At 49.8% G+C, this 26002-nt stretch overlaps 1 protein-coding gene across 5 annotated transcripts in view; it reads left to right on the top strand.

Annotated features, from left to right (window-relative positions):
• ppp1r9ba (protein phosphatase 1, regulatory subunit 9Ba) overlaps positions 1 to 26002 on the top strand; it is a 55965-nt gene that overhangs the window by 16243 nt on the left and 13720 nt on the right. For all 5 annotated transcript variants that reach the window (XM_088623258.1, XM_088623253.1, XM_088623254.1 and 2 more), the window contains exons 3-6: positions 16463 to 16595; positions 17644 to 17764; positions 19376 to 19480; positions 23558 to 23693. In XM_088623258.1, the coding sequence (XP_088479384.1) occupies positions 16463 to 16595; positions 17644 to 17764; positions 19376 to 19480; positions 23558 to 23693 (495 nt within the window). The remainder of the gene's footprint in view (positions 1 to 16462; positions 16596 to 17643; positions 17765 to 19375; positions 19481 to 23557; positions 23694 to 26002) is intronic.

The raw sequence follows: 26002 nt of genomic DNA, 5'->3' as shown, positions 1-26002 counted from the left end.
TAACATCGGGGCTTGCGAAGGCTGTATTGTGGATGCGGGGTTTTGTTTAAAGTTTAAAAAAAAAAGGAGCTTGAGTGCAGGGCCAGTGCGGCGTTGCACAACGGCACAGAATTGTAGAGCTTAGCGCGTTGTGCTAAGAGGAGATCAGAAGAGCACGGTCCTGCTGTCACCTTCTGCTGAGCGTGTATCCTGATTCTCACCCTTCAGCCTTTCACTGTCTCACTGCGCCCTTCTCAGCTGTGTGCAGGCCCTGGAGTCAGAACCCTCAGCGCCGTCTTTCAACAAGGGCTCCCTAGGCCTGGGAGCCTGTCATACGCTTCAACCCGGTTCCAGTTCTTTTTTGTCTTCCTTGCGATCTGAACTTTCATTCTGGTTTTATCCCCCCCAACCACCACCACCACACGCAGAACTGAAAGTGTGTCTGCCTTGATCGTTTGTGACTTATACACCAGACCTGTGTGCTTGATCTGTGTTATTACCAGTTTATTTGGTTGATGTCTTTATCCAGGGCAGCTGACATTTACATGGGTCTGTTACTGGGGTGCCATCCAAGGGGAGGTATCGTGCTCAAGGGCACAGTAGAAACATTTGAACCCTCAACCTTCTGATTCCAAAGTCCAGCTCCCTGGCCACTGCGCCACACGGGGTCTGGAGCTGCTGGGGGCTGCCTGACTCAGTCGTGTCCATTCCCACAGCATTCAGACACAGGTCTTCCTCTTGTTGGGCTGCGTGAGTATCCAGCGGTGCTGGCTCTCACCTGGGCATCTGAAATGGACAGGGCCGCGAGACTCTGAGGCCCTGACTCTCTGTGGTCATTAAAAATCCCAGGGCGTTTCTCGAAAAGAGTAGGGGTGTTAGCCCGACGTCCTGGCCAAATTTCCCCCTGGCCTTTACCCATCATGGCCTCCTAATTTAACATCTCTGAACTGGCCTCATCACTCTGCTCTCCTCCCCACTGAGAGCTGGTATGTGGGGAGTGTACTGGCGCATCATCCAGGGGGGGCTGCACACTGGTGGGGGTGGAGGGGATCCCCGTGACCTGTAAAAAGCTTTGAGTGGAGTGTCCAGAAAAGCTTAAAGGAATTATTATCAGGTCAAAGTACCTTGCTCAAGGTACACCACCATTATCCTGGTTTTGGACACAAAGAAAAGGGTGTGGAGACCCAAACTGAGCACGTCTTCACAGGACAAGTGTAGAAAAGAGCTCTGTGCACCACTGTCCAGCAGCTGGCCTGGCTGGAGAGACCTCTTTCTTCACTTACACGCCAACACTTAGACTTCATTGTATCTCAGGCTGCGTTGGATAGCTGCTTGAAAAGGAAATCAATTTAATTCACAAATCATTCAGAGGCTTTTGGGAAGGGGGTGCAACTTAATCTTCGGGGAAATAACGTCACTGATTGTTTTACAGACACCTTGGAGGTACAAATCGGGTTTGTTGTCATCGGATACAGCAGCTAGGAAGCCAGAACAGCGCGCGTCTCCTTCAGGATGGTGGTCTTCTGTGCATCCCAACAGGAGTTAATTTTTACAGGGCTACAGAGAAACCTTCTCAAAATGCCCTTAGAGGGAGTTTGGGAGTGAAAGAACTGGGGGCTTGATGCCCATTCCCGGCGTCTGAGCGGGGGTCTCTGCTCTCAGTTTGATCGCCTTCGCCCGCCTGGAGGAAATCGTTTTCCAGGAAGAGTTTATTTGCCGCCGTGACGGCGGCGGCGGCGGCGACAGTTTCCCCGGCCCAGAGCTCGCCTTGTCTGTCTGACGCGACTGGGGGGCAGCGCAGAGAAAGGGAGAGATACACAGAGGGAGAGATCTCCAGGCGGGTTATACGACGGCTGCATCCGAAACACGCGGCGCTTGTTTGCTGGGGGCCAGAGGGGCGCTCTGTGCCGGAGGCTGTCCGGAGTTCGCTGTTCTTCACCGCCGGCTTCGTTCGCGCCCTGCCCCGCACCCTCCTCCCCCTCGCCTCTCGGTTTTAAAAATAGCCTCATTGTGACTGTCCTACTGCACCCTCTGGCTTGGAAGCTGTAAGCTCGCTCTACAGAAATATGCTGCTTCCTTCTTTTTTTATTCCCCACCGCCCCTCCAGTCTTTACTCCGTTTAAATGGGTTGGAAGTTGTATTTCATCCTGTGGTAATGTTTTTGAAAGTATCCTCCCAAAAGCAAGCTTGTGTAGACGCACCCGTAGTCTGTGTGGGAGTCTAATGGGGCGTTAGGGTTTTTCTTTTATTCTAACGGGGCCTCAGGAAAGGGTTCGCCCTGCCGATCCTGTCTGCCTGCTTCCCCTGTTGCGACGCGCAGTTCGAGCCCTCTGCCCTCAACGTTGCGAGTACAAACTGGGCGTTTTCTCTACCTGGATTTCCTAGGGCATCGGCTCCTGGACCCTCGGGCCAGGGAACTCCCGGCCAGCCGGTTTTCCGACTATCCCCACGCGAGGATACTCAGCCATCCCCATTATTATGGTATGGGGCCCAGAGTGGCTGTGTGCATTGCTATGTAAAGCCCGTGGGCGCCTGCAAAGGAGAAACAGGGGCGCTGGCTGGACCAGAAACCTGGAGTCTGTCCGGGTCTCCGGCACTGGAGTGGGCTGGCGGCGCCACCTGTGGTCAGGACCTCCGCGGCAGGGTCTCCGGGCTCAGCGCGCCGAGCGAGGTGCCGAAGTGACGTCACCCCTCCGCCGGAATCTAGACCGTGCCGGGCTCTGCTGGGGCAGGGGCCCTGGTCTTGGGTGGGCCGGAGTTATCCACAGGACCAGGGAGAGGGCGCTGGCGAGCGCTCGGAGCCCCGGGATCCACGGGGGACGGTCGCGGCAGCGCCGGGGAGGGGGAGAGGCGCTCGTCCGCGCTCCGGACTCCTGGCTGCGCTGGTTGTCATGCTCTCGGGGTTTTCAGCCGGGCCACACGACCCCGGCTGGCGCCCAGCTTGTCCCTGCTCCCCCCCCGGCTCTGGGGCCTCTTCGCCTCTCTCCCCGGGGCGGGCCGGGCCTGGCTTTCCGGGGCGGATCAGTCCCTCCTTCCGGCCTCTCTTTTGAAGTGCCCTGGCCTGCTCAGCCGTGTCCCGGCAGTGTTCAGCCGACGCCGCTCCTTGCTGTCCTTCAGGGCTAACCTACAATGATGGTACCTTCCTCACACGCATATAGCGCCTTTCTGGACACCCCACTCAGAGCGCTGTACAGGTCATGGGGACTCCCCTCCACCACCAGGGTGCAGCCCCACCTGGATGATGCAACGGCAGCCAGAGTGCACCAGGACACAAGGGAGGAGAACAGAGTGATGAACCCAGTTCAGAGATGTAGTAATAATAATAATTATTATTATTATTAGGGATCCTGACCAGTCTATTACAGTGCAGTGCCAGCTGCTGCCTCCTGTGGACATCGAGCTCCAGGCTGTGGTTCCCACAGTGGGGTAGTGGATGTGAGTGGGAGCCCCCTCTGGTTTACCAGGGCACTCTGGGTAAAGATTGCAGACAGGCCTTCCAGGACCCCCAGAAAGCACCTGAAAATCGGGGCACAGTCCGTGCTTAAACCGTTCCAGTTAAACCCCGAGAGACAGACGCCAGCATCTAAGGAATTGGAGTTGAATGCCCCTGTTCACGCGTGCCATCACCTTATTAGACCACCCCCACACCCCCAGCCTTCGCATTGCTGATGTTTTTCGAGGCTACAAAGCCGCCGTTGTGCTGCTCGGTTTAATTTTAGTGCCCTGAGATCGTCCGAGAGAATCGGTTTTTTTGGAACCCAACGCCGCCCTCTGAATCGAGCTCCGGAAGCCGAGGTATTTTACACACGTTACAGGCAGTATATAGTGTAGAAACCGGTCGAGGCCGGTCGAGACAAGGTGGTAGTGGGTGTACATGGGGTGACGCGAAGCGGGATGGGTGTTTTGTCCCCCCCCCTCCTCGCGGCGGCTCGCGAGCGGCGCGCCTGTGAAAAAAGAGCGCGTGTGCTCCGGCGCCCTCGGCGGCGCGTGCTGCTCAAACGACGCTCATGATTCCCCGCTTACCGTGCGCGTGAGCCGCCACAGCTGAGCGCAGAAACACAAAGCGCTCGCTCGGGCGGAGACGGCGGCCATTCTCGGCCGCTTTCATGCAAGGATAAATTCGTTTTTTTTTTGTGTGTTCAAAATCAACAATTATTTTTCTCTTCAACACCCCCGTTTTAGAATTGTGAATTGTCTGCGTTTAGCCGTCTAGCAGTACAGGAGCTGTAGAAACAAGGTAAAGCGCCCGCCTCCCTTTCAGAGTGCACTGTCTGATCAGCATCTTCATCTTCATAAGACTTTATTGTCCGTCCAGAGGCGTGGAAGTTTCTTTGGCATCACCATCAAAAACAAAACGATAAAAGAGATAGCACTCCATACAAAATAAACCCGTCAGAAACGCGTTGGGAATTCTCGCTAGCCTTTTCTGGTCATTCTGTAAAACCGGTACAGTAGGTCTCTGTATTTAGTGCGGAGCTGCATGGAGGTTATATAGTACTGAAAGTGATAAATCCACAACATGCACAGAGGCTGAAACCAGGAGTTAGTTCTTTACCCAAAGGGTTGTAGTAGCATGGAACAAGCTACCCAGCCATGATGATGTGGCCGATGCTGTTGTTTCCGGCGGGATGAGACCATCGGAGCAACTCGCCAAATGGTCTAGATGGGCCAAAGAAATTGCTTTTGTTTCTCGACTTCCTTAGGTTGTTACAGCTCCGCCATGAAAGCTCAATAAAGTCGGTTGCCTTACGGCTGAGTGTTGGCGTGAGGGCAACTAACTGGTAGCTCCAGGACCCTGGGGCAAAAAAAAAACAAACCTTTTGGTTTTGTGATGGAGGCATTGCAACATGGCTGCAAGAGCACCTGGGGCTTTCACAATCGTGAAAGTGCCTCATTCCTGTCTCTCTTCCTCTCCCTGCAGTGCAAGCGCCTTGGCACTTGTGCATTTCGTTGCGAGTCTTCTGCTTTTATCTCTGTGGGCAGACAAGTGATAGCGTTTCCAGGAGAAGGTTCTGCCCTTGTGTCGTGGTGTTTTGGTGGACTGGGGTGAATGTATTAGATGGGGAGGCTCTGATGGTGAAAGCTGACTCCAAAAGAAATGAGATCAGAGGAGATTAAAATGCTGCCCATGAACCCAAACAGTGTAACTAGTGTGACCAAAACAGTGTAACACATGAGAATGTGCTCCATTTTTTTAAAACGCCTGTCAGAGTTATTTTGCAGGGCTGGGCTGTCTTGCCCATACTCATTCCAGAGGAGATCCTGTGTGCATATCTGGAGCAGCAGCTCTGGTTGAAGTGACTGTGTCCTACTTCACCAGCAGCTCTCTACATCAGCATGTGTCCAGACTGGAGATTAATGCTTTGGTCAGTCGGAATGGAAGCCTATCTGGTCCTCAGTAGGTCAAAGTCCCAGAGCATTCATTCATCAATGATCTCCCTCCATCTGGAAGAGAGCAGCAGTCCCTTTCAAGACAGGGACATGTCTGCCTTCAGGGGTTCGGTGTGCCATTTCCAAGTTCAAACAGGGATTATAAAGCCTAATATTCTGATATAATGTGTTCTCGCAGGCAGGTAGCTGGAGTTCTTCTCTAGCCTTGTTGCATGAGCATAACCGATGTCTGTAAGCTCACGCAGAGGAGGGCACTGATGTCCCCTAGTGAGAGACCACAGTGGAGCTAGACGGTGAAAGTCGGGAACTGTGCAAAGGAGGCCTGGAGCCTCGTCCTTTTAACATTTTAAAAGTCGCAAAGTCTCCTGCAGTGAATCAAAGAGTTTGAGAGAGAGAGAAGAAGGGGGCCTTGTGGCTTTGATAGCCTGAGATGCTGATGTTTATCAGCAGCTTCCTGTTGTCGTGATCTGCTTTCCTCTTCCGCTTCTGAGAGCTTCTATTTAAAGGCCCTCAGCCCGTTCTGGTCTGGGGAATCTTTGTCGGGTCAACAAGTTGTTTACTCAGCAGCTTCGGTCTTAGCAACGCAGTGACACCCCCCTTTTCCTAAAGTTGGTGGTCACCCTAGTTTCAGGCCTCAAAAGCTGCACAGTGAAAAATTGCAAAACCTAGTGAAACCATTTTCTTTTTAGCAGCTGCTCGCCAGTGCTAGATGGTATCGCGATTTTCTCATGCAGTGAGCAGCGCAGCGCGTCAAAGGCATCGCGCTGTCTTGTGGTGGTGCTCCTGGAGGTCATGGGGGAAGACTCGGACCACACCGGACTGGCCAGCTCTGCCCTCCTGGGATGCTATCTGGGCAGAATGTGCAGACGTGCAGATCAGTAGTGCAGCAGGAAAGGATTTGGGCTACACTGGGAAATTACTGAGCAATTAGCAGTGTTTAACCATACTGGTAGTTGTTGGTTGTGGCTGAGGGCAGTGAGTTGCATCACGTGTTGAACGCTTTTAATTTTCCCCTCGAAGGCAGGGAAGGTCTTGAACACTCTCATTTAACAGTAATATAATATACCTCACTTACTGCTGATTGCATGATTGCTTCTGGGTTCTTGATGATCTTGTGGGATGTTGTTATAGAGATTCAATAACAAATGTGAGGGGTCTCGCGTCAGTATGCAATGAAAATAGAATTGAAAAAGAAATCGAATGAATCTTTGGCATAAATCTTTGGCATTTGGAAGAGGATTATCTACGGCACATTTGCTATTCACCAAAAAGGATTTTCAAGCATTCACTAAACGCTTCCTGTATAAAATAACTATGCCACTAATGTGCTGAGCTCAAGCATGAACTTCAGTTGTCTGAACTTATAGTTTCTCCTAGTTTTAGTGTTTTTATGAGTCTCTGAGTCTGCTACACTGTTGATTTTGTGATACAGATGTGCTTTATTGGGGTTAATAGTATATCTTTTTCTGTTGATTTGTTAGGTTATATGTACAAGACCTTTTGTAAAGTTATTAACGTGCTACATTTACATGATACTATCTTTTGGTTTTTTGTTTAATGCAAGTAGATGGCATACCCCCATTTCGTTCGTGCTGATTTTTAAAATCAGGGGTTAACTACTGTATGAGGTGAAAGTTTTTGAAGATCATCCCTCACCACAGTGCAGGTGCTGAGTGTCATTTTGCCTCCAGCTGAGTGAAATGGGTTTGTACACTGAAACCACTGTTGTCCTGGTGTCTCCTGTCCACTTTATGGCCTTTGTAAAGCAGCACCAAGGTGAGTACTGTGTCCCAAGTTCAGTCGTTGTGTGTGATCAATTCGGTAGATCTAATTTACCAATGTGCTCAGATACAGTGGCAGATCTATGCCTGTACCTGCAAGCTTTTGTTTTTTTTTATCTCAGTCTCCATAGTAACCCGGCTGGAATGGTTGAAACAGTGCACCGTCTGCCTTATTTTTTCCTGCTGTTCAAGTCAGATGCTTTAGAGTCCTATAAAAACGGCGATTACCAGCCCCTGCTGCTTCTGAGGCTGAGGCTGGATGAAAGTGCTGCCAGAGGTGATTACTGATCTGGAATCTGCTTCTAATTTCATCTCGTTCTGTCAGTGGCTGGTGGCTAGGGAGCAGCCGATACCTTCACGCTGCTTGTAGGAGCTCTCCTCCCAACCCTTGACTGAGACGCTGAGGCAGGAAAAGCAATTGTTAGGCGCCTCACCCCCCCCCCTGGAAATGTGTACTGTAGCATCTGTGCAACGTAGCAATTAAGGCCTTCAGCAAGCTCTGGAACGATTACCTTGCGCAGTGAAAGAGAAGCAGACTTGGACTCATGCAAGGAAAGCTGCCTCAGCACAAGGGAAAGACATTTCATGTGCATCGCCTGTGGTAGGAGCTCATCCTGCACGCAGACACTTCTGCACCTTGTAGGTGTCCCAAAGTGTCTCGGTGGGCTGTCCTTAAAAAAAAAAAAGTGAATCGGGTAAAAAATAAAACAGCAGGCCTGAGAAACGAGGCTGTTCTGGCGATATACCTTTAGTTCAGTCACCTTGATTATTTGCACACACTAATTATTAAATCACAATTAAATGGCTTCATACAGGGGCTTTCATCTCAAAGGATCCCAAAGGACCTCACTTAGAATAGCAGACCCACTTCATTCATCACTGAGGTATGCTGCCCACCTGTGTACCTACCCTTTACAGCCAGAGGGGTGGCAGTTGTCACCCCTAAATAGGGCTTTGCCACCCCAGCTGTCACCCCGTTTTAGGTGTTACCTAAAATCCCATCTTGTCTTCGATTTACCCACAAAAGAAAGCGTTGATATCGGGGAACTGTCACGGCCCGTCTTAAATGTTGTTCTGAGAGTGCCCGTGTGGCCTGTGTTTGGGGAGGGTGAAAATGGAGCAGGTTGCACTAGATCGTTCCCGTGCAAGTCAGTGAAATCTGTGCGAGATCTGGGCTGTGGGTTGCGCTGCAGTCCAGTCTCGGCAGCGGTGTAAACCAGTGTGACTGGTGCCGAGAAGAGCACTAGTGCACCTTTTAGTAGTGCATGCTGTTTCACTACTGCGCCCCTGTAGGTGTCCCCTGCGCCACAGTGTACAGCAGCAACATGGCTTTCCTCAGAGACCCCTCGCTCCAGTGACCAGGCACAGCCTGGCTCAGGTTTTCAGATCTGACCAGATTAGTAGCACTGTAGTCCTCTGCTGTCAAGTGAACAAGATGGGAAAAACAAACTTTCTGCTTTATCTAACGTGCTTATGTGTTTATGTCCTTAGGATTTCCATTGGAATAGTTCTGATTAGTAGTAGCTGTCGGAGGAGGAGCGGGAAACACTAGTAGTTGTAATAGTAGGAGTAGCAGTTGTACCCTTCTCCCAGGAGGTTGACAAGTTGGCAGTGCGTGGCATCCTGGTTTTTGTAACTTGGAAGCAGGCAGGTTCATTGTGAAAAACGAGTGTTTGTATCGGAGCGCAACAGAGCTCACAGTGCTTCACAGTACATCGGTTTCTGCTTCCGTTCTGATTCAGTAGCAGATGTGAGCACATGCAACACAAGGGAAACCTCATGATCGTGGTTAGGAACTTCACCCTGTGCTCCGACAAGAGGGCCTTCACACACGAAACGCCCCCGGAGGAAGAGTAATGTAATCGTACATTACAGTCTCCCGGGACTGAAATCCTGTACAGCTCACCGCCTGCTCTTCTGGTGGAATGAGTGATTGCAAGTGGTGGCATTTGTTACAAATTGGCAGCAGAATGTTTTGGTTTTCTGTTTCGGACCACTGATAACAGGGCGTTTGCATATGAGCCCACACTTCAATCTGGCCCCCCTTATCAGAGCTGGACCTTCTCTGCAATATCCAGAGTACCCCCTGTTCCCACTTCCTTCTTTCCACTCATGAGGGTTTACATGAAACGGCTGGTTGGCATATTGTAGTGGAAGATCTCTGTGGGCTCTCCCCCAGCCCTGTGCTCTGAACAGTGAAACACTCAGCTGGTACTGAACAGTTTTATTCCTCTGGATAAGGACCAGAATATGGACACACACCCCTTTCTGTATCAGGATGCAGAAGGATATAGCAGGCTCCTGTCACTGGGGGAGTGCTTTGTGTAATTAGGGAAATAGAGATAGGCATTAGGAATGAATAGCAATAGCAACATTACAAACAGTTGTTAGGCTCAGTTAGTGTGAGTGTGGCTCTGATGCTGCCAGGGTATCACTCTGTTCCACTTAGTGCAGTGAGTTCACTCACTGCCCCCTCCTCTTGAAGAAGAGAACTGATAGCCCAACGCAATACCAGCCCAGGAGTAGAGGAATTCCGGTGTCTCGTTTTCCAAGCCATTTGTGATTTTTGGACCCAGTGCCAACATGACAGCTGGTTTTGAAACTGACCTTAATGATATAAATGCTTCTAAGACCGCTGGGTTTGAAACACCTACCTGAACGAGTCACCTGAGTGTGAAAAAATGTTCCCTTCTGTCTAAGGCTCTGTCGTGCCTTTTATTCAGGGGTAGGTTTTTTAATGGTCGTTTTTTTTAGTTTATCAATGGACTGCAGAGCAATCGGTTTCAGATCCCCCTCATTGCACAAGCTCCTTACCAGTGGCTTCCTTTTTGTTGCCTCAATTAAGAAACGGGTCTTAAGTCTTGCTAATCAAAGTCAGTTTAAAGCCCGAGCCGAGCTGATGGAAAAACAAACAGCCTAAGCTGGCGTGCCAGACTGTGGAGAATTAGATTTCTACCCTTCCAATCTGGGTTCAGCTCACACCAGTGTAGAAAAGGGCTGTGAATCTTCCTCGTTTAACTTGTCTTAAAAAGCCACAGCGCTGGCACAATATGTGCAGCTTGAGGCTTAACAAGTGTGCTTCGTGCCAGGGCTGTGATGTTCCCCTGGCTCCATGGTGTTAAGACTGTTATCTTGTGACAGCTAACATGCATTGCAGGCAGAGGACCGGTAGGTTCTGCAGCAGGTGTGCAGGAAAGACTCTGTTCAAGTCGCTCCCTGACTGGCATCTTTCTGCCCGGCTGTGGCTACGCCCTTCCTGTGAAAACGCCCTGTCCTTTCTCCGCATTGCCCTTTTTCTTCGGAGCCGATCAGCTGTTACAGTATTAGAATGAAAACCAAGCCTTTGCAGTCGGAGGCTTTGGATGCTCGTCTCATTTGTCGGAGCGAGTTGGGGGAGGTTTGGTCTTCTTCAGAGAGAGGTTTGTGGCAGGAGGGGCCGGCGTGCTCGCTGGAGTAAGACACCTGGTGAGATGCGGGTCTCCCTGTTTTCTCCCGTGTCCGCCAGCGCAGGGCTGCGGCGTCTCCCAGCTGTGACGGGGGGCCCGGGGCCTCAGGGTCCAGTCACCGACGCGCGATCGCCGGCTGGGCGCACGGTGGGTCCTGCCCTCTGCGGGACCGCTGACTCGGCAGCTTTCCGGAAGTTTCTTAACGCCAGACTTCAGGAGCTCCTGTGGCGTCTGGCGGCAGCCCCGGGCTGGTCAGGGTTTGCTGATTGGCACTGGTCTCACTGCGATTGCCTCAGCTGGTGTTATCTTTTCCGCCGTTGCCCTCTTGTGTACTGGCTGGGTCGCTCGAGGTGCTCGTTCAGAGGGCTAGTGAAACACTGTAGTTGAGGGGGGGCCCTGTCTTTAGGGGGGCGGGCTGTGGCTGGGCAGTGTCTGGGTGGCCTTGAGTCGACCAGGGAGACCCGCAAATTCGCCAGGTGCCTGAGAGCTCGCAGTGTGGTCTGTGTGAGCTGCCACTCCTGGATTTCTGTAGCCAAACAGAGTAGCTAATGCTGTCATCCAAAGGGACTTACAGTTGTACCCATTTATCCAGCGGGCCATTTTTACTGATACCGTAATAATCCCATTTCTATTCATGAGCGCTTGCACAAGGGCTTGACATTAGCGATCCCAGTCTGATCCCAGTCCTAGCCCAGGCCTCTTTCAAGTAACGGCTGCTCGAGATCCTCCAGTCAATTAGCACCTAGCAACCGAACCAGCTGGAGGGGCCAAATGGCCTCGTCTCGTTGGCAGCGTTGTGCGTGTTACTCTCCCGGACGAGCTCTCTGTCTCTCGCGTGGTGTGAAAAATGTGACAGCTCTGAGGCAGTGACAGCTCAGAGAACAGCCCCTCCCCCTGTTCCCAAACTGAGCTACTGTAAATCATGACTAATGATTTCAAACCAGGGGAGGAGGGGGGGAATTCCATTTCAGAAAGTACCACTGCTGTCTTGTGCAGGACACAAAATGGAGTTCAACTATGTGCATTACAGCTGGCCGTCTGTGTTGGCCGTCGTTGCTGTGGCTTGGCAGAGTTTCCCCTGTGCCGGAATGTGAAACAGTACTTCCCCTCTCTGCTCTTAAAACTGAGGAAGATAAGCGCCGCTGTGGGAGCTAAATCTCGGGTTTTGTTCAGTAAAACACCTCGCCGACTGGCATCTTTGTGCTCGACTGTGGCTACGCCCTTCCTGTGAAAACGCCCTGTCATTTCTCGGCATTGCCCTTTTTCTTCAGGAGCCGATCGGCTGTTACAGTATTAGAGGGAAAGCCAAGCCTCTGCAGTCGGAGGCTTCGGCTGCTAGTCTCATTTGTCGGAGCGGGTTTGGGGGGGGGGCTTGTTTTCGTTCAAAGAGAGGTTTGTGGCTTCTTGCGGCAGGAGGGAAAAGCCGGCGTGGTCACACTCCGGCCTGCTCCGTCGGTAAATCCCCTGGGAAGGAGGGAGAGCAGAGAGGACCTCCGCTTTCCTATTGGAGCACGAGGAGGCTGCTGGCGGAGTGCGGATAATTGTGAGGCGGTGAGGTTGCCATGGCGATGGAACCCGTGATGAGGACGGTGCTATTCAGCGAGAGATGCCAGTGCCTGCTGTCGGCTTTCACACATAGAAACGCCAAGGAGAGGGGGAATGTGAGGTGGCTAATTATTAGCAACTCAGACCGGGGCCCTCTTTGGAAATGCAGGGCTGGGCAGCGCATGTTTGTTTAATGCAGGATTTCTTGAGGAGGGAAGGAGGAATTAGCTGTTTGTAGGGAGGTGAGAGGAGGGAGGAGCAGAGAGGATGAGGGCAAGGCGAGAAATACCTTTAGTTCTTTCTCGGCCATTCGAAACGCCCGGTTGTCAGCGTCACCTCTCCAGTGGTGGGTAACCGTGGGTGAGGAACATTAAAAAAAAATTTTCCATGTTAGGCTTTTCTTTCTCCGTTTCCTGCACCCTGCAACTGCAGGGCCTTATTAGCGCTCCAGCCCCCTGGAAGACGGGGCCCGACTCAGGCGATCTGAAACGGGAGAGGGGGAGGTTCCTCTCAATGAGTGGTGATCCTGTGTCCTGGTCACAGAGCTCGCTGCGTGCATCGTGCCGCATTGGGCAGCGTGTGCATCTGTGACAGTGGTCCCCCCTCCCCACGGCGCTTATCGGTTGTGCACGGAGTAACAGGTTGCGCCGGTGCTGTTTGTGCAGGATGGAAAGAGTGAATGTGGTGGGGGGAGAGTGCAACTATTTACTGTCAAATCGAACAGGACTTTGTGAGCCTCAGCAAGCAGTGATGCTGTTGACAATCCACAGAGGAGAGTCCTGTCCACAAAACAGAAACAAATCCCCTTGTTCTGCTTTGTCCATTTTTCTTTCGAAAGCACGCCTGGTGTTCTGCCACCCGCAGTGCTAGCGTAGCTGATTGCGTCAGAGCACCGAACACGAGTGAAGGAGGAGAGTGAGTAGATGTTTAGGGAGATTCAGAGTCAAGAATGAAATTCTTTACAAGCTGACTTAGACACCCTTTGAAGGGAAGCCCGGCATTTTTCATGATTTTTTCTTTTTGGCGATTCTCTTGAGAAGCTCCAGTTCTTCTATGATTCACACGTCGGCGCTGGAATTGCTGCAGGAATTGCTTTAACAGAACCTCCATTTCCCTAGAGCGCGCCGGGCTTGAGAGACTACAGAAAAGACGCAGTTCTGCGTTAGGAAATTAAACCTTGACCTCTTCCATGTGCATGTGTGTTTTCGATGTTTGCTTCGTGTATTACGCATTGCTCTTGTGTTGTGGTTTTAGTTGCTAAAATGCCTGTTTGTGGCACAGGGCACAGATATGCTAGACATTGTCTTTCCCTGCCACAAAGAAGAAGAGGATAATAAAATCATGTGGTCTTCAAAGCGGGCGAATGTGGGATTTGCACTCTTAGTTTTACTTTGGAAAGATTTTGTCCTTGGGTCTGTTTTTCTCCCTCCATGCCACACGCTGGAAGCTACGGACAGACATGCCGTCGTCGTGGCTGGGGGTGGAGTTCCCGGAATTTGAGGGACTGGTTACGGGGGGGAAGGGGAGTTGGGGTTTGTAAAAAAACAGCAAATCATCACAGAGCTTTATTGGCATGGGGATCCTCATCAACAGCTTGGTACAACTTGAGCAGAGACGTTCTGAGCATCCCTGACACGAATTGTTAATTAAGCCAGCACCTCCTCTTTCAGCTAGAAAGTTAAAGGGGACCGAAACACCAGTGCTGGATTAAATCTGCCACACAAGTCTCCGAAACAGCCTAGTTTGCTCTCGAACAGCACACTTCCTAAACCTTGATGTCTGTGTTTTTCGGATGGGAAGCTTAGCGCTGTGTAAAGCCATGCAAGGGAGAAATGTAAAATTAGCGGTGAAAACTGAAATGCACTTTGAGGTTTAGACCGCTAACATATTCCCCGGAAGGCTGTGTTCAAAAAGTGAAATAAAAAAACACAGGTTGAAAAATCCCAGTCAGTTCAGGTAGCTGCTGTGTTGGCATGAAACTGATAACTCGTTTCATAAGGAATGAAACCTACAGTGCACCTTCATCTTGATAATTAAACACCAGCGCTTTCACATGATCTTACTTTTCTACCTGTGATTTGTGTAAATTGCTCTGAGGTTTTTGAAGCGGTATGATTTGTTTCTCTGAAAGCCTCATACTGTGGGGCTCCTGTATGTGAGGTTTGTGTTGCAATATCAGGAACAGTAAGGAAGGACCAGTTGAATGAGTTGAGTCTTCCTTGCCTCTCTGACCAAGGAAAAAGACATGTCAAAGCTCTAGGTAATACATGAGCTCCTTAGCTTTCCATTCAGCAGTGTAAGAAAGCTTTTTAAATGCAGTATCCATAGAAATCAGGCTGAATTAGGCTGACATGATAAAAAATCCAGGGATATAGCTACAGGGACATCTACTGCAGTTTCACTCTTCCAGTCAGCAGCTGAGACAGAGCCTGCAGGGAAAGGACACAGTCATGAGGCATTCCCTATCTATGGCAGTTGCTGTGACCCGTGCCCTTGTCTGACCAGGCAGACCTGGGGCAGATGAATCCCTTCCTCTCCTGCTGCTCTGCGAGGCTGGGCATTATGCCTAGCTGTTGGATCAGAAATAATCGGGGACTCCAGCATTTAGTACACACGCGTAGTCATGTCATGTTAAACCACGAAACCTTCACGGGAGAATAACTATAACCTGGACGGAACAGAACACTAAACACAAGGTGGTGCAGCCACACACAGTGCATGTGATAAGCCTGGAGTCTGGCCCTGAGCCTCAGATGTGATGGGACAATGGATCTTGTGCGTTATGCAGGGCCTGACCTAGATGGTCATGCTGAAGGCTGTATTGGTACTGCCAGCCCATCACACTGTCCTGCTGCAGTAAAAGAATGCATTTGGATCATAATGAAGTCAGTGACTTGTGTTGAATGGGAGCCAGAGACATTCTCAAGTTTACGAATTGCAGCGGGAGGATAAAACATATGTTTGTTTACCTGTTTTTTTTTTAAAATGTATGTTTCCAGGCTGTAAAACCAGTGAAACACCAGTGAGGTAGTATGGGAGTTATTCTAAAAGTCTTTGTGGAAACGACAGATAAGATCTTTTTTTGTTTTTAGCTCTGAGTTTTGACTTTTGAACGGGCGAACAACAGGAGGAGCTGTCCTGGCAGGGTGGAGGTCGAGGATCCCCGCGGTCCGTTGTTTTGCTGCGCGGATGCCGTGTGGGGCAGGCCAGTCGTGTCTGGGGGCCGGGTAAAGGCAGGTCGACTGGGCTTGTGGAGAAGGAAGCTGTTGTCCCCTCGTGAGGCAGACCGTGAAGGTGTAGGCTGCCTGACGCAGTGTCAGTGTGAGCCGCCCCTGCTCCTTCCTGTAGAGCTGAGCTGCAGGATGGTGGGAGACTGAAAGGGACCGTTCTGCAAGGTGACTCTGTGACTGGCGCATGCTTGTGCGCACACACACACGTGGACACACCACGTCTCCGTGTGCTCTATCCCTGTACTTCTGGTATCCAAAAAACCCAACAATGGATGAAATTTCACCCCAAGAAGTAGTATGTCTCTGGGCCTTTTGCCCATAAAATAAGATGCCCGTTTGGTTTTTGAAAAGAAGTGGGAACACATCGTCTCTTCGTCACTGTCTTTACAGTGTCCAGATCTTGTCCCCACAGTTCTAGCACTACAAGTCCCTGTGCACACAGACTCACATGTGCCCACGTGCTCACTTCCTCCCCCTCTGGCTCCAGGGCACTATTGATTTGATTGCAGCTGCAGTGGTGTTTCAGCTCCAGCTGACGGCACATGGAGTGAGAGGACACAGGGAGCACAGTTCAGCTGGTGGAGGGCATTGTTAGTTAGCAGGAACGCTCTCATTTCAATAGGCTCGCTTGGAGGGGCAGGGAATGGGTGTGGCCTTTCTGCCTGGCTCTGCAAACTCACCCCGTCACCAGTATCCCCATTTCGGCCCCTCCCTGCTGGTTGGTGCTTTGTTACCTCCTTTTCTCCAGTTTTTTTAAGTCATTTGAAACAAACGTAGGTCTTCACCTTACCTCAATTCCACTAATTGCTCTTTACTTTGAATTGTAATCATCTTAGTTTTGGGGTTTTTGCTAAATAGACAAATGAAAGCAGGAGCAGTCAGCCCTGACAAATGCTGTTTCCTTCGCTGGCAGCTAATCTGTTTCCTCTTGTGTCATTTGCTTTTGCTTTAAAACAAGATGGAGGGGAGTACATGGAGGTCTTGTGTAGGTTGTATCTGTTCGGTGATGTAAGGAGAGCTAGATGGTGCTGCTTTAGCTGAGGTTGTGGGCCCCACGTGACGGAGCTCTGTCTCTCTGCCTCTCCCCCAGGTCTTCACCACCTACTGCAACGAAGACTACGACCGGCGCAACGATGACGTGGACCCCATGGCTGCCTCGGCCGAGTACGAGCTGGAGAAGAGGGTGGAGAGGCTGGACCTGTTCCCTGTGGAACTGGAGAAAGGTAAGCGCTGGCCCAGGCTGGAGTCTGACTCCCGCGTGGGGGGGGCGTGGCAGTGAGGGCGGCCGCAGTCTGGACAATGCTGGACTCTGGGATCTGTAGGCATGGAGTTTGCATGTTCCCTCTCCATTTGCCCGCTGGGTTTGCTGCCCCCTGACATTCCGTTTTCTTCCCACCTCCCAAAAACTCATCCGTGGGCAGGGTTTGTCCTGGTGTCCCATCCAGGGTGAGAGCAGTCATGTGTGCGGCCTTGCTCCTCCCTGCCCTCCAGGGGTAGATGTTAGTTTGCCACAACCCTCCCCAGTGTGAGCTGCCTTCTGATGACAGAAGGATCTTATGAAAACGAAAGCGAAACAATGAGCTGTGGCCACGAGTGGAAAGCAAATAGATGTTCGTTTAAGACTGAAAGCGGGAGACGCTTCTTTGCACAAAGAGTTTGGGTGTCTGGAACAAAATGACTTATCCATATTGTTGATGCAGATTCCTTATGATCCTTGAATAAAGGGCTGGATCAGATTTTTGGCTCAATTAGCTACAGGCAGCCAAACGAGTAAAGATGGTCTACCCTTCTCTTATCTTCTTCTGTTATCCTGAAGTCGACAGGCTGTTCAGTGTTTTTGTCTCAGTACAGCAGCCTCCACAGCATATCTGGGCTATAAATTCTATGCATCAGCCCTAGTCATGTCATTTAAACATCATTAAACACATCTCAGCGTCCCTGTTAGTATTGTGTAGTAGTGAATAGAGAGTTCCTGGGGTGTCATGCATCACTTCTGCTTGCTTGGTCTTGCACCCTTCCCAGATGTCAGAGAGGAGGACAGACGTGCAGCTTCCACTCCAGGGTTGTGCTGTTTTTAGCCCGGGGACGGAGGGTGTGAGCAGAAAGAGGCAGTGAAAGCCCGTCTCAGTGCAGCAGTGGGGAGCCAGTGTCAAGTGTTGTCAAGGAAATAGAGAGCTGAGCAGTGGGTGGAGGGTAACCGAAGAGAATTGTGTCCCATTTCAGTTGTGTTTGGTCACTCTCTCTCCTCCCTCCTTCCCAATCCCCTTGCAGACGGAGACGGCCTGGGCATCAGTATTATTGGGATGGGGGCTGGAGCGGACATGGGCCTGGAGAAACTGGGCATCTTCGTGAAGACGGTCACCGAGGGGGGGGCGGCCCACAGGGACGGCAGGTAGCACCTCTTCTTTTTCCTGCTGCTCTGAGGTACACATTGCAAGGGGTTCAGGGGTCAAAGGTCACTCACGTCTTACGTCAAGAACGTCTCAGTCTGTGCCAGCCAGGGTCCAGGCAGTGATCGGTATGAGCTGGGTACAAGCTATTCTTATCCCTGTTTCAGTAACAGGATGCGTGAGCTCTATGAATAATACAGCACAGACACAGAGTTACATGCTGGAGGTGTGGAGGAGGATGGAGGAACAGGAGACATGAGCTCTGGCGCTTTGTTTCCGCTGGGTGAGAGTGTTGCTCAAGTCCCCCGCTTGTGTAGCGAGCATCCTTTTGTTGTCTTTGTCGAAAACACAGGTGTGGGCAGGGAAGGTAAAGTCCATTTTAAAGACTGAGATTGCCTTGCTTCTTCTTCCACTACATTGTGTTTTTTTTACTGCTTATTAAAGATAAGGTAAGGCAGTGTCCTCATCATCCACCCATGTCTTGTTTGTGATGCCTACTGATGCCACAAGGGGCTCTGCATCTGAAGTCACGTCCCGGTCCTGACCTGCACTGCCCTCCTACACCCCAGTCGACCCCCTGAACGCCCGAGAACTCTCAGCTCCTTGTTTTCTTTTCTGTGGAAGCCCCCCAGTCTTCCCTGTCTCTCTCACACCCCGTACCAGTGCTGAAAACACACCCCCCCACACACACACACACCCTTCAGTTCAGTATCGGTCCAGCGAGGACAGAAGAGCGCAGTTTCTGTGAGCTCGAGTATCCCTGGCTGTGATACATTTCCTCCTCAGAAACCCTGCCTTCAACAATAAACCCCTTTCACGGTTTGATGTGAGGCTTCTCTGCTCCTTCTCCTGCTTTCTCCCTCCATTTCTCTTCTCCCCAGTCCGAGGGCTGTGATCCAAACACATCCACACAGCTCTAGCTGTGTCAGGGAGAGACGGGGGGTGGGGGGGGAGATATATGCAAATAAGGAACTGTAAGCCTCTCCCATGAAGAAGTGGCACTCCAGAGAAAAAAGAAACAAGTGTGAAAATTTTAGAATAAAATGGTGTCTGATCCCTTGCGGAGCAGTGTCGGATGTGCATCTCATTTCCTGTTGTCAGACTTCATTCTGTCGCTGTTGTTGGAACAGATCTTGCTTTGTTCTCAGCTTATTTACTCTAGCATATGCTGTTGTGCCTTATCTCTAGGTCCAGTGGCTTCATTTCACTCCTAAGTTACACCATAACCTATGTCCTATCATTATAAATCATAAAACAACACGGTTCAGGAGAAAATGACAATATCTGAATGCTGAACTCAGTGTGGGTTTCCCTTTGCTTTTCCTTCACACATCTGCTGGGTGGGTTGTCCTCAATGTCCTGAAAAGTTCTCTGATGATCCCAGGGATTCAGAATGACCTCAGCTCCTCCAAAATGTTCCAGAACGCCCCCAAATATGCTCAGATATATTAAAATACTCCCAGTGTTGCCAAATACTCGCAAATGTTATTAGGTGCTTGCAGATGTTCACTATTGGATTCAGTAGAAGAGTGGACATTTTCCCCCACCGTTTCTGTAGCAGGTGTATAAGACACTTTGGATTTCTGCTGACTCGAACCGTGTCTCCTCCCCAGGATCCAGGTGAATGACCTCATAGTGGAAGTGGACGGGACCAGTCTTGTTGGGGTCACGCAGAGCTTCGCTGCGTCCGTGCTGAGGAACACCAAAGGGAAAGTCAGGTATGCATGCTTTTCTTCTCTGCCCTGCAGAGCGTCGGATGCACTTTTAGTGCAGCTGATGCTTCTCTTGTTAGCTTGTTCCCTCCTTCCTCGGGTGTGCTCTTGTGTCACCTAGCCGGCAGCTCCCTCACCCTGCGGCTCACAGCTGGCAGCTCCCTGGAGCTCAGCGGGTGTCAGCCTGGCCAGTACCTGGATGGGAGACCTCCTGAAAATGCTTAGGCTGCTGCTGGAGGAGGTGTTAGTGGGACCAATTGGGAGCGCTCACCCTGCGGTCTGTGTGGGTCCTAACGCCCCTGTGTAGCAATGGGGACAGTGCGCTGTAAAAAAGGTGCTGTCCTTTGGATGAGACATAAAACTACGGATGTTAACCCTGGTGTCCTGCCAAACATTCCCCCTGGCCTTTACCAATCATGGCCTCCTAATAATCCCCTTCTCTGAACTGGCTTCATCACTGTTCTCCTCCCCACTGAGAGCTGGTGTGTGGTGAGTGTACTGGGGCATCATCCAGGTGGGGCTGCACACTGGTGGTGGTGGAGGGGATCCCCATTACCTGTAAAGTGCTTTGAGTAGAGTATCCAGAAAAGTAAGGACTTATTCATTATTAATATAAATTATTATTACCTAGGTGCAGCTGTTGTTATGCAAGACAACTAAGGCTCCTCAGTGGCTCAGCCAGTAACTGTGCTTGTTCAGAGAACAAGTTGTCATTAATGGACTGTCATCAGAATTCCCTAACGTTCAACATACAGGAGGCTCAGCCTTATAAACGTTTGCTAGGTTATAATGTGGTAAAAGCAGAGTGAAACTCTGGTTAAGAAAGCTTTAAATGCATGCAAGCAAGATAGGACAAAAGCAAAACTGCAGAGTTACCTTGGATGTTTACTGCTGTAAAGCTGCATGAACTTAAACACAATTGAAATAGGCCCTGCCTGAGGAGTTTCTGACCCTTTTTTGCAAATATTTCCTCCAGTGCTTTCCTAAAGGACAAGAGAGGGGTTTCCAGAACTGACAGTCAGCTCTTTGGGCTCTCTGACCTGTTGGCTAGGTTTCATTCATTATTCAGAAGCGTTGGATCAGCTCTGTGTTTTTAATCGTTTCTTTTGTTCGACCTTGTCTCCAGGGTTCGTGATGGAGCTCAGCTCCTTGACACCTCCAGAGAAAGGTAGCCCTTTAATAATAGATGAATGTTTGCTGGTGGCTGCCGAAAGGACAGTGTCTATAAATAAAAGCCCAGCTCTGACAAGTATCACAGTGGCGTGGGTCACCTGTGCCTGAAATATTTATTTGTTGCTCTGCACCCGATTAACAAGCCTAGACGATTCCACAAAGAACAAATTACTCCTCAGTCCAGTCACGCCAACGAAATGGTCATGACTACTATTCGCGCCACTAAATTTGGCTTCAAATTTCAATCTAATGGTGATCATTTCTGTTAGTCTGTGATGAGGTCGCAGTAATTGATTTTGATCTGTGGTAATCAAGCATGGCGATGCAGGAGCCAGATTTAGCAGTGACTGTTGGTTTTATGTTCTCAAGCTGTACAGGAAGTATGCTGTTCCATCTTTGTGCGTAATTATTGGTTGTGCCTCTGCACAGCCTTGTCGCGCAAGCCTTCTGCTATTTCTGGAGTGTCCTGCTTGGTTCTTTCACACTTGGGGTTGAGTCACCCAGCCCTTATCCGTATCTCAGAGTGGAAGGGTTTCGAGAACAGCCCAAGAGTGATGTTCAATCTCTCCACCTCTCCTCAAGCCTTGTTCTGTGTGATCAAGATTCACTTATTTCAAGCATTTAACAGTTCCTGCAGCTGCCAGGCAGAATCAGGGTTACGAAAGAGAAAGTGTTCATGCCTTTTTCAGATCTGCTGATGGCTCCAGCAGCTTCATGATGCTTTTTTTAAACATACTGAGTGGGATTAACGAGCTATAGAAATGTAACATGAGGAAACTGCTCTCTGAGATGTACTGTAGTTGTAATTTAATGTGCTATGTCTTTGCCTGGCTGTGATGTTCAGACATTCTTGTGGAGTCTTGGAACTGCGATGCTGAAGACTATTCTTCTCAAAGAAGAGCTCTGTACATTAAGGAGATAATCCGTGCACTAAAAAACGTCCTATAAAAAAAACCCCAAAAGTGTGCAATCAGTCTGAACTTTGAAAAATGTTTTGAATTGCCAGTTCAAGTAGCACCAGGCTTAAGCAGCAGTAACATTTTGCATGGTAGTGTATTACTGTAAGATAAGGCCATATTTTAATTCGCAATACAATATCTGAAAAAAAAATGTACAGTGTGCAAATCAAAGCTAAAAAGATTCTATTTACATTCATTAATCACACACGAGAAATACAGAAAGTGGTTTGTTTTACTGATTTTCATATCCATCATGGAGAACTCCATGTACAATTGTGAGCTCATATTTGAAGACAGTGGCATACTAATAAGTTCCTAGTAAGATAACTGGATAGCAGATTTGCTATATCCTTAATTTTCTTTCTAATTGGCAATGAAAGTTTTAATTAAACCATCACTTCTGCGATCTCCATTCCGACACAGGAGTTTGTCTTTGTGCCAAACCCATACCAGACAGGTGATGGAACAGCTAGTCCACAGGTGCCCTGGAGCACACAGGGATCAATGATGCCTTTTACACTTACTGTGGGTGAGCCTGCTTGATTCAGGGCCAGGCCTGGGGGATTCATGGCCAGACTCAGTAGTTCCACTGCTTCTTTTAAGAAGAAAAAAGGTAAGAAATATATACTTCCACCTGAAGAGTAAAGCAATCTCTCTTATAACCAGTGTTAGAGAGCTCCCTCTGTTTTTTAGTTCCTACTCAACTAGGATTCTCCTGTGGCAGGTTAGCGAGTCACGGACATGTGTAGACGGGCTCAGCTTCTCTCCTCTAAACCCAGCAACCTGGGAGGATCTTCTGGAGGACTGAGCAGAACTTGGAACTCAGCTGTAACTTTAAAGCTGGAGGAAGATCTAAAAAGAGAGAACGGTGCTGAAATAGCCAGGGAGATTGGGGGGAGGAGTTGTCCCAGGTTGAGGACCCTGACAATGCCATACATCATTTTCACTGCTTCTTCCATGTTTGGAGCTGCACGAGCAGCCTGCACAGTTCTCTGGCTGGCCTGGTAGAGGACGGTAGAGGTCCTTTTGTTTTCAAGGTAAAAGACTCCCGTGAGCGATTTCCCGTCCGCTCGGTTGACCTACATTCCCATAAGCTCTTTTATGTCATTTTTCATAATCATTGACTTCAAATGCACTGGTAAATAATGCAACCGACATTTAAATCGTTGTTTTTTTTTCTCTTGAACTGTGTTGAATATGTTTTGAAACACAGTACTGCCAGAGTTACCTGCTGTGTGTTGCAGTATTGAGGCTGCTGTGTGTTGCAGTACTGAGGCTGCTGTGTGTTGCAGTACTGAGGCTGCTGTGTGTTGCAGTACTGAGGCTGCTGTGTGTTGCAGTATCGAGGGTGTTGTGTGTTGCAGTATCGAGGGTGTTGTGTGTTGCAGTATTGAGGCTGCAGTGTGTTGCAGTATTGAGGCTGCAGTGTGTTACAGTACTGAGGTTGTTGTGTGTTACAGTACTGAGGCTGATGTGTGTTATGGTATTGAACCAGTTGTAGAGATGTAGTGTCTCAATGTATTGAGACTGCTGTAGATCACAGCTTGGGGAGAGGCTGGTGTATGTTACTGTATTGAAGTTGTTGTGTATTATGGTATTGAAGCTTCTGGTGGTCGCTGTATTAAGGCTGCTGTACCTTACTGCATTGAGACTACTGTAGGTGTATAATATCAATTACAGGTTGTTATGTCATTCCGAATAGTGTTACCTTTACTTCGGTGCATTTCTTTCTTTCAATTTTTGCATATATTACAGTTTTGTTTAGTATCTGGGCAGGGTGGTTTCCTCTAGACCCCAGAAAGGCTCGTCATAATCCCAGTGACATTATAAACCAGGCAGATGGGGAATCAGGACAGGAGTTCTCTAAGAGCTTCTGCTAGAGGCGCGAGGCTATTGGCTGGAGCCGACCAGCACCCCTGTGCCCTGATTGGCCTGTGCGGGGTGCTTGCAGGTTCCTGATTGGACGGGAGAAGCCCGGGGAGCAGAGCGAGGTGGCCCAGCTGATCCAGCAGACACTGGAGCAGGAGCGCTGGCAGAGGGAGATGATGGAGCAGCGCTACGCCCAGTACGTGGAGGACGAGGACGAGGTAAGATCGCCGGGGGTCCCTCGAAGCTCGGAGATCCGGATTCTGGCTGTGCTGCGGATCGCCGGTTCGGAATTTCTTGCTGCCCTCTGCCGGGCCAGAGTCAAGCGTGTCAAAGACGACCCTCCTTTGACAACGGCCTGTCCTGTGCCTGGGTACTCCTCACTCTCGTTGGTCCTTCTCATTCCCAGCTCTTCTGTTCGTATGTCTCCACCCTCCCCCTCAGTGGGCTGAATGCTTGCTCATTTTCAGTACAGCCTTGTGCTGTACTTCACTATCTGTCCTCGAGCAACTGTGTGGCACCTCAGTCACCACCGTCATTACCTCTGCCTGCACTGCAGTGTTGAGACCCCAGCTCTCAGGATTGTTACTGGCTCGGTTTCCTGGGCTTTATGGCGATTTATACCTGCCGCAGTGCCCTTTGAGCTCCAGGTGAATAGTTAATTGTCTGAACTCTTCTGCTTTTGCCCTGTTGGGATGGCCAATCCTGGCCTTGACAATCAGGACCTAGAGCTCTTCTCGTATCCATCTGATCTGGAACTCCCTTCATGCACCTCACCCAGCCTCAACCACAACCACAACAACAACAACAGTGGACCCTTGATTTGGCAGGTCAGAGGTCAGAGGTCAGAGGAGAGCTTTCTCGCTGGCTTCTGTAAACTGCAACCCCAGCGGCAGCCGCCGTATCAAGCCCCCATCAGTGGTCACACCTAGACCGACATTTGCCATCCATTACTGAGGAAATGAAAGGTCCACAGAATTAGAGGTTACCTTAATAGAAGCTTTCTTGCATTCTCAACACCCTTAGGTCATTTCTGTGTGCCATCTAAATTGACCTTGTGCAGTTTTTGTCTAAGAGCATGTAGAAATCTAGGAATTTAATGGTTCAGTCTTTTGCCTGAGTTCACTGGGTTGCCTTTTACAGAATGCATTTCCAGAAACTCTCCAGTGTGTGCTTCTGGAGTGGGGCTTTGCAGCACCTAACACTGCGTCTGTTGGGGCTTTTGTTTTTCTCACCTGGCTGTTGCAGTGATGCCTGTTCAGGACAGAGCCATTCCTGGTTTTCCTCAAAGATCTTGATCCATCCTATCATTTACCTTAAAACTGCAGGATGAAACATTAAGGCTTTTAAGGCTGTTTTGGCTCCACTTGAAGTACAGCTTGTGATTCACAAACCCCTGTGGCCTCTCTGGTGCTTGCAGACTAAAGACAATCTGTTTTGGGGGGGGGATTCACCCCTTAACATTTAAAAAGATCTTAAAATTTTTGACGATAGAGTCTTGCAAATGTCTGACTTCTGCCTCCTCTCCTGAAAAAATGAGCAGCAGCTTTGTATGAGTGGCTCCTTATTTATTTGAAGGCGGTGGTTCTGTGAAGTAGGCTAGGCTACAACAATACTCAGAACTGCTTCTGACTCATTTCAAGAGACTCCAGTATAAATCTGTTTTTTTTTCCAAAATCCATGTCCATTTTCCAACCACTTCATCCAATTCAGAGCCAAAGCCTATCCCAGCAAGCAGTGGGGGCACGGCAGGGTACACCCTGGATGGGACACCAGTCTATTGCAAGAACACACAGACACACCAGAGCCAATTTTCCCAACAGCCAATTAACCAGTATGTTTTTGTACTGTGGGAGAAAACCAGAGCACCCAGAGGAAACCCACATGAACATGGGGAGAACATGTACTGTAGCACCCCATGTCTGAAATTGTACCCAGGTAAATCAGTATTGTCACAGCAGAGGGCAGAAAGTGTTAGGTTAAATGTGGTAATAGTTAGAGTTAGATCTAGGACAAGGCTATAATGAATTCTTACATCTTTTGGAAAAATGCATATGATGAATAGTGAGCATCGCACTCGGGGGGCGTAAGGTGTACTGCGGCCTCCGTGAGGGCATGAGGATGACGAGATAAAACCCCACGTGCTGCTGGGATTGCGGTTTCTGCCGAGAGGACGAGGGGAAGCCAGGAGTGGCTCGGCCAGAGCCAGGCGCCAGACCTGCTCTGCGGGGCGAGCCGGGGCATGTCTGGGGCCAGCGTGTTCGCGCGGCTCGTTCCGGATCGGGACGCAGGAGGGCCTTGCTTACGGCCGGGGGACCCAGACAGGAGTGCTGCACCTCAACTGATTTAATGGACATGATCGTCTCCCTGGAAGTAGTTAAAAACCCTGTTGAGGCCATGATTATTATTATTATTATTATTATTATGATTATTATGTAAAGCGTGGGGAGGAGCAGTCTCTATTGACTCTGATGGGCCTGCTGTAAGCAGTCCTGCTGTGGGTTCTGTCAGAAGAGCACCTACCTGCAAA

The sequence above is a fragment of the Lepisosteus platostomus genome, chromosome 28 (genome assembly GCF_059453375.1).
Source record: "Lepisosteus platostomus isolate fLepPlt1 chromosome 28, fLepPlt1.hap1, whole genome shotgun sequence".
Classification (NCBI taxonomy): Eukaryota; Metazoa; Chordata; class Actinopteri; order Semionotiformes; family Lepisosteidae; genus Lepisosteus; species Lepisosteus platostomus.
The sequence above is the reverse complement of the archived record's forward strand: the minus strand, read 5'-3'. Positions and strand labels throughout refer to the sequence as shown.